Source organism: Drosophila montana, unplaced genomic scaffold (genome assembly GCF_035044405.1).
Source record: "Drosophila montana isolate Dmon_TW-CO22-7 unplaced genomic scaffold, ASM3504440v1 contig_2496_1, whole genome shotgun sequence".
Taxonomy (NCBI): Eukaryota; Metazoa; Arthropoda; class Insecta; order Diptera; family Drosophilidae; genus Drosophila; species Drosophila montana.
Genome location: NW_026997364.1, coordinates 887,243 through 899,304, shown reverse-complemented (window position 1 = coordinate 899,304; position 12,062 = coordinate 887,243). Strand labels below are relative to the sequence as shown.

The 12,062-nt window shown below is 39.0% G+C and overlaps 2 protein-coding genes across 2 annotated transcripts in view; one reads left to right on the top strand and one right to left on the bottom strand.

Annotated features, from left to right (window-relative positions):
* LOC135428709 (uncharacterized) overlaps nucleotides 1-12,062 on the bottom strand; it is a 77,432-nt gene that overhangs the window by 38,501 nt on the left and 26,869 nt on the right. The gene's annotated exons all lie outside the window — the stretch shown is intronic.
* Nucleotides 6,210-7,136, top strand: nullo. Its single transcript, XM_064682782.1, has one exon. The coding sequence runs from the start codon at nucleotides 6,302-6,304 to the stop codon at nucleotides 7,010-7,012; it is 711 nt and encodes a 236-aa protein (XP_064538852.1). The 5' UTR covers nucleotides 6,210-6,301; the 3' UTR covers nucleotides 7,013-7,136.

Genomic DNA, 12,062 nt, shown 5'->3' with positions numbered 1-12,062 from the left:
TTTTACCCAAATCGTCAAAATGGCATCACGTTTTTTCTAAAAATCGGGGTCGGTTCGAAAATCCTCACTTTTTTGATTATTTTTTTTTAATATCTCGGGTAAATATTGTCAGATTTTGAAATGTTATACCTTTTTGAATTCGTAGGGATCCCTACTATCAATTGGCATTCAAACATTTCAAAAATCGATGGGTTGAAAAAAGTGGTTGACCAAAAACCGATTCATTTGTAAAGTCAACCTTTTTAGATGATTTTTTGGTATATCTCGGACAAATAATGTCCGATTTGGGAATTTTATACCATTTTGGACTCCTAAGGATCAGTACTATCGATTGGCATCAAAAAAATGAAAATCTAAATTTTTACCCAAATCGTCAAAATGGCAAGGGGTTACATCACGTTTTTTCTAAAAATCGGGGTCGGTTCGAAAATCCTCACTTTTTTGATTATTTTTTTTTAATATCTCGGGTAAATATTGTCAGATTTTGAAATGTTATACCTTTTTGAATTCGTAGGGATCCCTACTATCAATTGGCATTCAAACATTTCAAAAATCGATGGGTTGAAAAAAGTGGTTGACCAAAAACCGATTCATTTGTAAAGTCAACCTCTTTAGATGATTTTTTGGTATATCTCGGACAAATAATGTCCGATTTGGGAATTTTATACCATTTTGGACTCGTAAGGATCAGTACTATCGATTGGCATCACAAAAATGAAAATCTAAATTTTTACCCAAATCGTCAAAATGGCAATCACGTTTTTTCTAAAAATCGGGGTCGGTTCGAAAATCCTCACTTTTTTGATTATTTTTTTTGAATATCTCGGGTAAATATTGTCAGATTTTGAAATGTTATACCTTTTTGAATTCGTAGGGATCCCTACTATCAATTGGCATTCAAACATTTCAAAAATCGATGGGTTAAAACAAGTGGTTGACCAAAAACCGATTCGTTTGTAAAGTCAACGTTTTTAGATGATTTTTTGGTATATCTCGGTCAAATAATGTCCGATTTGGGAATTTTATACCATTTTGGACTCGTAAGGATCAGTACTATCGATTGGCATCAAAAAAATGAAAATCTAAATTTTTACCCAAATCGTCAAAATGGCAAGGGGTTACATCACGTTTTTTCTAAAAATCGGGGTCGGTTCGAAAATCCTCACTTTTTTGATTATTTTTTTTGAATATCTCGGGTAAATATTGTCAGATTTTGAAATGTTATACCTTTTTGAATTCGTAGGGATCCCTACTATCAATTGGCATTCAAACATTTCAAAAATCGATGGGTTGAAAAAAGTGGTTAACCAAAAACCGATTCATTTGTAAAGTCAACCTCTTTAGATGATTTTTTGGTATATCTCGGACAAATAATGTCCGATTTGGGAATTTTATACCATTTTGGACTCGTAAGGATCAGTACTATCGATTGGCATCACAAAAATGAAAATCTAAATTTTTACCCAAATCGTCAAAATGGCAAGGGGTTACATCACGTTTTTTCTAAAAATCGGGGTCGGTTCGAAAATCCTCACTTTTTTGATTATTTTTTTTGAATATCTCGGGTAAACATTGTCAGATTTTGAAATGTTATACCTTTTTGAATTCGTAGGGATCCCTACTATCAATTGGCATTCAAACATTTCGAAAATCGATGGGTTGAAAAAAGTGGTTGACCAAAAACCGATTCATTTGTAAAGTCAACCTCTTTAGATGATTTTTTGGTATATCTCGGACAAATAATGTCCGATTTGGGAATTTTATACCATTTTGGACTCGTAAGGATCAGTACTATCGATTGGCATCACAAAAATGAAAATCTAAATTTTTACCCAAATCGTCAAAATGGCAAGGGGTTACATCACGTTTTTTCTAAAAATCGGGGTCGGTTCGAAAATCCTCACTTTTTTGATTATTTTTTTTGAATATCTCGGGTAAATATTGTCAGATTTTGAAATGTTATACCTTTTTGAATTCGTAGGGATCCCTACTATCAATTGGCATTCAAACATTTCAAAAATCGATGGGTTGAAAAAAGTGGTTGACCAAAAACCGATTCATTTGTAAAGTCAACCTCTTTAGATGATTTTTTGGTATATCTCGGACAAATAATGTCCGATTTGGGAATTTTATACCATTTTGGACTCGTAAGGATCAGTACTATGGATTGGCATCAAAAAAATGAAAATCTAAATTTTTACCCAAATCGTCAAAATGGCAAGGGGTTACATCACGTTTTTTCTAAAAATCGGGGTCGGTTCGAAAATCCTCACTTTTTTGATTATTTTTTTTGAATATCTCGGGTAAATATTGTCAGATTTTGAAATGTTATACCTTTTTGAATTCGTAGGGATCCCTACTATCAATTGGCATTCAAACATTTAAAAACCCGATGGGTTAAAAAAAGTGGTTGACCAAAAACCGATTCATTTGTAAAGTCAACCTCTTTAGATGATTTTTTGGTATATCTCGGACAAATAATGTCCGATTTGGGAATTTTATACCATTTTGGACTCGTAAGGATCAGTACTATCGATTGGCATCACAAAAATGAAAATCTAAATTTTTACCCAAATCGTCAAAATGGCAAGGGGTTACATCACGTTTTTTCTAAAAATCGGGGTCGGTTCGAAAATCCTCACTTTTTTTATTATTTTTTTTGAATATCTCGGGTAAATATTGTCAGATTTTGAAATGTTATACCTTTTTGAATTCGTAGGGATCCCTACTATCAATTGGCATTCAAACATTTCAAAAATCGGTGGGTTAAAAAAAGTGGTTGACCAAATACCGATTCGTTTGTAAAGTCAACCTTTTTAGATGATTTTTTGGTATATCTCGGCCAAATAATGTCCGATTTGGAAATTTATACCATTTTGGACTCGTAAGGATCAGTTCTATCGGTTGGCAAAAATCATCTAAAATGTTTTATAAACGAATATTTTGTTGTCTAAAAAGTTGATGTTACTCCTCGATTTTGGATTTAATTGCATGCAAAATGATAGTAGCGAGAGTACACATTCAAAAAGCTACAACATTCCAAAATCAGACTTTATTTACCCGAGATATTCGAAAAATATCATCATAAAAAGGTCGGAATTTCGAACCGACCCCATTTTTGATTAAAAATTGAAGCTCCTTGTTTGTTTTCAAAAATTATACTTAAGTAAAAAATTGGCTTATACATATATATACATTATATTTGTATATCTACATATTGATATCTGCTTAATACCTTCTTCGCACCTGCCCTTGCCTTCATGCTTTTACTCTCAGCACGGACACGCAAAAAACATGCCACTTGCCAACACTACACTGTTGATTTATCAAAAAAATACCATGCACGCCCATCTCTAGTTAAACATCGAGAAATTTTCCATAGCATTCCAAAAGTCGACAAATTGTTGCAGTAGTTGAGGCTGCTGGCACATTTTCTCCATGTGTCTCTCTCTCTCTCGCGTTGCCCAACACTGGTAACCACACACCACAACAGCTCGTCACTGTCAGCTGCAACTGCAACAACAACTTTGGTTACTTACGCAGACCGTTTCACAGCTCAAAGTGGGGACAGCGGCTCGATGCGTCGGGGAGATGCTCTATAGAGCGTTAATTTATTTTCAATTATGCCCAAAGTTGCAGAGTTTATCATTCACACATTATGAAACTTTCCCAAACATATCAAATATTTGTGCCGCCTCCTTATTAACAGAAAGAAAAGTCGCTTTCCTGGGTTAGGAAATTGTTTTGGGCGCCTTCTTACTCTGCTTTTGTCTCGCCTTGTCCAACACTGGGACTTTATAAAGTGTATTTCTGCACAAATTTTGACTAAAGTGTAGATAAAATGATTTAATTGTGGTCTGAACAAATATTTCATTATCAGCTCATATTTATTATACCAAGCTCAGCTAGAGCTAAGCCCTGATGAGTCGAAAGGTTGAGCAGAGCTCTTACCCGAATCCTTGGACCGGAGTTTGCTGCAGTCTTCCACATATGTGTTTTATTTTATTTGTATTTTATTTTTCTGGCCAGTGCTGGAATTCGCAAATGAATTACCAGCTGGGCCCGCTCCCAGGCTCCATCAGATTGCGGCGAGTTGAATGATGTTGACGTTTGCTCGGGCTGCAGCCACTTCCAATTTGAACACATGCCACACGGACAGCGTCCACTGCCGGACAGCACCCAAGCCCAGTCCACAAATCCCAGCTATATATACATATATATATAGAATGAAGCGCATTGAGATTCTAGAAATAAATCATGTCAGACTGAATCATCGGAGATTTGAGTGCACTCGCTTGATGAGTGCACCCGCAACTGTTGATTCGCATTCAATCAGCCATGGGAAATTACCTTTAAGTGTAAAAACGAATGCACATTACGAATTGCAATTGCGCATTTTAATTAAGTTCATTTAAAATTATGCCTAAATTAAAATTTACTTTTAACAGCTGCAAATTGGCATACAAATTTTCAGTGAGGTGTGAATGATTCCTGGTAAATTTTATGTACATAAATTGACTTGAAATCGCATTAAAGGAATCCCCTAATTATAATTCCATTTGAATTCCGTGTAATATTTAGATTTAAGACAAAATTGACAAGCTGTATGCGAACTCCAAAGAGCAAAGAATTGTTAGAATAGAATAGCTAAGAATATGTTAGAATAGAATTTGGATGGATGTAATACTTCTTTATTCCTTTGTGAATGTAAAGCGGCGCATATATATACATATATATAATTTTTAAGATATTTTATATATACTAAATTGTGTAAATTTAAGTCCTATATTCTCTTAGTTACAGTAGGTCAACCTTAGCAGTAGTAGCTGGAAATCTGACAATGTGCTCATTAAAGGATTCTCCCAACTATAATTCCTTTTAAATTCCGTATAATATGAAGATTTTATGCAAATTTTACAAGCTGTATGCGAAATCCGAAAAGCACAGAATTGTTAGAATAGAATAGAAAGAAATTGAATATGATTTTAAAGGATGTAATTCTTCTTTATTCCATTGCGAATGTAAAGCGGCGCGTATTACAATTTCAAAGATATTTGATATATATTTAACTTGGATGAATACACATTCGAAATTTTCGAGCATTAAGGCTCATAGTCTCTTAGTTACGATGGGTTTACCTCAGGAGAAGTAGCTGGTAAAAGTTGTATGTCATCTTTTTGTGAAATTCTTATGGTTAGCCATTATATGGGCACAAAAAAATATATGAAGTTTATAAAGAATTGTGTTTGGAAGCTAAAATACAAACTTAAAAGCAATTATTTGGTGTATCTGCTTGTCAGGCAAACGACTAAGGAATCTAAGGAATCGGATCGCCCGGCTAGAAACTCAGACTCGGTAAGTGCACATTTCATTATTTTCATGGTTTATTGCATACATAGATTTGCACAACTGGCAGCTGGCCCTGTTGCGCCATATTCGGCTTAAAGGTTATATACATATAAAGCCGGGGTAAGAGGTATACAAATGCTGGTTTCCAGGTCTAATCAAATAATTCTGTTTGCAGTACACAAACAAAACCAGCAACTCAGGCAAATGCAATTATGAAAAGGAGTAAGACGAATAGATGAATAGAATGGATAATTAAAGGAGTCGCAAGCAAAGACAAACTAAAGCTAGACAAAACTTAATCGGATTAATTATTATATATATTGCATATGCGCGTGAAAGACACACGTTGCATGCTTGAGTGGCATGCTAATGAGGGCCTTGCCACGATTGACAGACAGAGAGCCGCAACCAAATGTGGAGCCGCACACGGCTTCAATCCTGTCCGTGCAACGTCAGCCACGTCAGCAAGTGCAGCAAGTGGCAGCTGAGCACTGCGCCAAATGGTAGCTGCTGCAATTCATTAACAATTAGCAGTCAGTGTCTGAAGTGGCGCCCAACTGCAGACAATTGCCACAGCTTGCAGCATGTGGCGCAGGCTGTGGCATGGGTCAGGCCATTTGCCAGGCGCGAACACGTGCGCTTTTATGAGGCCTTGTGGTGCGACAAAAACCAAAAGGGATTTACACGAAAACCCGATTTAATGATGCCTCATAAATGGGATGCAAAGCAGGCAGCTTTTATGGCGCGCAACGGTCGCAATAAGATTGCACAAATCGCGTACCTGGGCGGGCTCAGAAAATGATTGCCCGCCGGCAGGTAAAATAGCAACTGGCCTTAAATACAGCTGCCGCAGAGGTGACAGCACACAGAAGCTTCTCGACAGCCAGACGAGCAACACGCAAAGTACACACACACACACACACACATCTACATTCGCCATCACATCTCAAGCATGGGCAACACACACTCCGACGCCGGCAGCTCAGGTGGCAGCAACACGACACAGCCCAGCGGCTGCTGTGGCTGCTGCCTGTCGCCACGCCCACAATTCGGCCAATTGCTGGCCAAGCTGCGCCGCACTCTGACACGGCATTTGCGGCCACGTAAGCGACGCAGCGGCGGCGGCTTTCAGCGCGGCTGCGGCGCACGCACCGCTCTGCTGCGTCCCATGCCGCGCTGCTCCTCCTTCGGCAGCTGCAGCACCCTGTTGATGCCGCCCAGCGGCAAGTGCGGCGCCCAGAAGCAGCAGCCAACGCAGTCGGACAACAACTATGCGCAGTGGAAGTGCATGTTCGAGCATGCGGCTGGCAAGCGCCTGTTGACGGCCGCGCAGCGTCCGCACGACATCAGCGAGGCGCTCTCGGGGCAGACAACGCCGCACGGCTTTCCCTCGCACACGGACGCACGTCGCTGCCCGCAGCACGAGGAGCAGCAGCAGCAGGAGCCGCCGCTCTATGAGGAGTGCGTCGTGGGCGACGTGAAGGTGCGAAGCCGTCTGAGCTTCCGTCTGCCCGGCAGCAGCCAGAGCAGCGTGCGGCGTCTGACGGCACGCCAGAAAGCCGCCCAGGCCAAGCTGGAGGAGCAGCTGCAGCGGGAGTTATGCGATCTGGAGGAATACTATGGCGGCTTTTACTATGCGCGTCGCAACGAACGACGCATTTGATCGCATTTAAAGAAGCGAAATGGAATCCGTAATGTGATAGCTTTTAAAATTCGTATTTAAGTAAATCAAAAATTGTTTTAGTTTGAATAAAATTCGATCTGAAATGTATGTAAGACAGTACAAACAAAGCAATCAATCAATCAATCACTTAGATTAAAATAAGACCAACGGTTAAGTAAATAATTGTACGCATGAGACAATCAATAGAAATGCAGAGTTGCAAATTTAAAGTCAATCAATCAGTCAATCAAAACAAAAAATGACAATGTGCGAAGTATAGGAGAATAAAACAACCTAGACATCTACTTAGTCAATAATCTAATATAATTATATAGTTTATATACAATTGGTTTCTATCAATAAATAAATCAATCAATCGGATTTGATGTATTGAAACGAACTTTCAACCATGTTCTGAATGTAGAATAGACCAAATAAGGGGTAACATATCTCCGCCTTTCGTACAAATGCCTGAATTATGTTTTTGTAGATCTGACAGTCCGTCGATCAATCAATATAAATGGACGTAGTATAATAGGTATGTATAATCAGTAGGTCAATCATTATGCATGTCACTAAGTAATATGCAGTCCATAAACAAACTAATTGATTGGTCAGTCAACAAAATTTTTTGAACAAATTATATGAAGCAATTAATCAATCAGTTGGTCAATCAATCAATTGATTGAAATTGAAAGAGTTTTCCATAAAAAATTTTACCTTTATGCATTTGATCAATGTGTAATAGTCGAAATGAACAAATCAATCAATCAATCAATCGATAGATTAAAGTAACTTCAATTAATTAGATTGGAATATACATTTCATATGGATAAAGGTCAACATTAAAAGGAATCGCGGTCATTTACTGAGCGGGTAAAAAGCCAAAACCGAAATGAATACAAATTAATCCTCAGTCTCTGATGTATGAAGATGAAACTGGCTTTTATGAAATGGGACAGTAATTGGGGGCATTTGTATTGCCAGCTTTTATTTCAGTTGGGGCAACCGCCGCAGACGATTCTTTGCAGTTGGCCAAAATAGCTAACGCCCCTAAATGGGGGCAGGGTCACTGGCGGCGGCAATTAATCAGCGTCAATGAATTTGCTGCCAACTCACAAAGCCAAAAAGAAAAGCCAAAAAAAAGTAAATAAAACTAAGCCAAAATGCAGCCAGAAATGCAACAGTCGAAAGAACGAGAACAAAATCGTGTGGCAAGAGGCAACAAGGCTGGGGCTATGAGTGTGTGTGCGTGTGTGTGTGTGGGGGGGCGGCGGGGGGTTTACGTGAGTCTGTGAGGTTTTGCAATTAGTCGGACCAACACTTTGTAATACCCTTAATAAAATTTAAGCCCTGCAGTACTTGGGCGAGGGAGATGGGGCAACAGATTGCAATTTGTCAGTGAAACGTTTACGAACGACGAAAAAGTGGAACAGCTCGCGAGGAGGTGTGAAAAAAGGGTAGAGATTCTGAGCGAAAAGCAGTGAAAGAGAGCTTTGTAGTTGAAAGAGAGAAAGATAAACACCATAAGAAAAAGTATGAAATATAGTTAAGGATGTAGAGAAAATGATAAATAGATCGATATGTATCTCATATATATACAAAGGGGCTGCGAGAATGGGGGAAACAGAGAAAGATAAATATTGAAAGAAATAGAAAGACGAAGGAAGTTACATGGATAACATCTTTATGAAGAAAGAGCCATAGCAGAGCTAAGCATGAGATGAAGATTGATAGAGAGGGAAAGAGGGAGAAGGCGAGAAAAGAAGGCTGATGTATGATGATATATTTTTCAATATATGAAAACAAAATAGCTAAGAAATTGAAGTAGACAGATAAAAATACAGGGAAGAAGGCACAAAAAGGTAAATAGAACAAAAAGTAAAAACAAATAAAGAAAGGGAGATAGAGAGAGAGAGAGAGAGAGATACGAAAACTATGTGGTTAATGAATGATTATGCATGTAAATGTTTGATGATATATCTATATATAATATATGTGTGACATATGCATGATCTATGTATGATATATGTATGATATGTACATGATGTATGTGTATTGTACGCACAATATTTGAATGAAGTTTGTTGATATATGTGTGATGTATATGATGTATGTATGATGTATTTATGATTTATGTATAATATATATATATATATGAATCATAAAAATAAATATGCATGATGTATGAATTAAATATGTGTAATGTATATTATGTACATACGTCTGATATATTCATATGTATGATGAACAAGTGACATCTAAATGATATATGCATGATGTATGACTGATGCGGGAATAATCTACGTATGATACATCATATGCAATGCAATATATACATATATATAAAGTATGTATGATATATGCATGATGTATGAATGCTTATGTAAGATGTATGAATGATGTTTGTATAATAACAAGGAATTTTTCAGAAAATGTACTCTTGAATATCTTACAAAATAAAGAGTATTACATCTATCTATCTGGCTCTGCTGTTATTTATTTTATTTGCTTATTTTCACTTGTAATTTTTATCGGGCCTATCAATCAGCCAATTTCACAGCTCCCACCGATTTGTATTGATGATGCGTCTTTTCTATTTTGAAAATTGTTTGTTTTCCTTTGCAGCTGTCGCTGATGATTTCAATTTTATTGAGAATAAAAGCCAAGGAAAATGCAAAATGTGATATTCATTCATTAGTCAGGAAAAAAAAAAATAAGAAATGGGTGAAAAAAAATGTTGCGTTGATATGCGTCGGGCTGGTTAAGAGGTTTGACGAGTGGGCCAAAAGATTTATGAGGCTGCCAAGTGGCAGGCGAAATGCCAGAGACGACGCGCCACATAATGCAAATGCCGCAATGATATATTTGTGGCACTTGTGGCGCCGACAGACGCGAGGCACACGCGAAAAAAAGATGACAACAAGTTGAACGAACCGCATAGCTGACCACAAAAATTGGCACAAGTTCACACAGAGAACGAGAGAGAGAGAGAGAGAGAGAGAGGGGGGTGAGGGGTAGGCGGGGAGGGAAATTGGTAGCAAATGAACTCAATCAATGGCTGAACAACATTTTAGGCCTAGTTAAATCAGAGCTACTACCAAACAACAGGCAACATTTGCCATCATATCGGCCACATTTATCCGAATTGTTGTTGCCCCCCACCCGAAGCCGAATGCCAGCCCCCTCGTCGCACATATCATTCCATTTGGATATTGTCCACTTAGAGTGGGTTCGGACCTACTTTGAGCAAATCGATAGGCAAAGCCAAAAGCCACAAACGACGCGTCACGTGCGCTTCGCCAGGCAAACAAAATCAACAAATGAAAACTAATAGGCAATTATAAGCAGCAAAACAGAAAAACGGAACAAGAAAAACAGAAGCAGACAGACAGACAGACGGACAGACAGACAGACAGACAGGCAGGCAGAGAGACAGTCAAATGTAGCATGCAACATGCGGCAACACGCGGCGTATGAGTAACGCGTGTTTACCAAATGTCGCACTCAAACGCCGAGCAGCTAATAAGAGCAAGTCAACCGCACAGCTGAAAACAATAATACGACTATCGAATACCCTAAATGCAATATTAACCCGGCTACTTTCCAGTTAAGCATGAAAATGTATTTACTTAGACTAAAGTGATATGAATTAAGTGCTAAAAGCCTGTAAAACATTTAAGAATGTGGTCAAAGTAGAAAGAGAAGAAGCGAGTGCTGTTAAGAGAGTCAACGCCGGAGATTCGGCGCTCATTTAAAGAATATATTTTTGCAACCCAGCATTAACAGAGTAGTCTACTTTTATGAACAAATCACAACAGAGGCCTCCACTGGAAGGGTATTCGGATGTAAGAAGACAACAAACAGCAAAAACAGAACGAAACGGAACAAAGCCGCTCGGATTGGCCAAGAGCCAAAAGCAAATAACAAAGACGAAACGCTGGCCGGGGGGAGGGGGAGGAGGGACGGGGGGCATACGCAAAAGAAGAGACAGCGGAAGAAGAGCAGCAGCAGAGAAAGACAAACAGCCGGCAAATACTTTTCAATTTCGGGCACAGACTTAATGCCGCTCGCTGCAGTCGAGGCCGAGGCCAAAGCCGAGTCGCAATGAATCACAGCGTACCCCCCCCCACCACCCCCCCCCCCTTCCTATTCCCTACACCCTAACCTACCAGCAAGGGCAATTACGGAGCGCTTAAAGGGGGGCCCGAGGGCTGCTGACGGGGATACAACATTAATAATTGCATACGTGCAGTCTCCGAGGCTGGCAACATTTTGGATAATCAAATAAATTTGTCAGTTTATGCGCGTTGCCACATTTCACGCATTTTAAGTGGTTCGCGACACAGTCACTTCGCCTCTCCCCTCCCCCCTGCCCCACTCAACAACCATCGTTTATTCCCATTTTGTGGAAGTTTCTCTATGGACTTCCCAGTCTGTGGTTTTAGCTCTGCTGCTGCTGGGGCCGCTATTTTTAAAGCCTCAAAACTTAATCATTCGATAATTTGGAGTTTATTTTCAATACCCTGTACGCAATGTGTTAAAGAGTATATTGGTTGGATATCATTTTTGAAATTTGCCAAATTAATACTTGTGCTTATAAGCACCAGAAAGAAATAAAAATTAAGCTCCACATATAGCTGTCACATTTTTAGGGCCAAGGTCATTTTAACGATGAGAGTATGAGCCACAAATATTGCAGCGACGCTTAAAGATTACAATAATCTACTTTTATTTTCACAGTTTGAAATTTCGATTGCTTGACAGGGTATCGCAGCGCTGCCAGCCGTTCTTATTTGTTTTTTTTTTTATACTTATAACAGCTTATGTATAACAGCTCATTGAGGCGTGAGGTGGCCGTGCATGTGTTTGTATGTATGCGAAGTTGTGGTGCGTGCGTGTGTGTGAGAAGCGAAGCGAAGTTGTTATCTGCGTGTGTGTGTGTGTGTGCTAGACAGACAGCTGTGCAAGGCTTCAAGCATTGAAGAGTGCTACGATATGTAGATATACACACACACGCAAACACATACACACACACACACACCCATAC

Excerpts from the sequence above, each read along its gene's own strand:
- nullo (XM_064682782.1), top strand. The coding sequence starts at position 6,302 with ATGGGCAACACACACTCCGACGCCGGCAGCTCAGGTGGCAGCAACACG.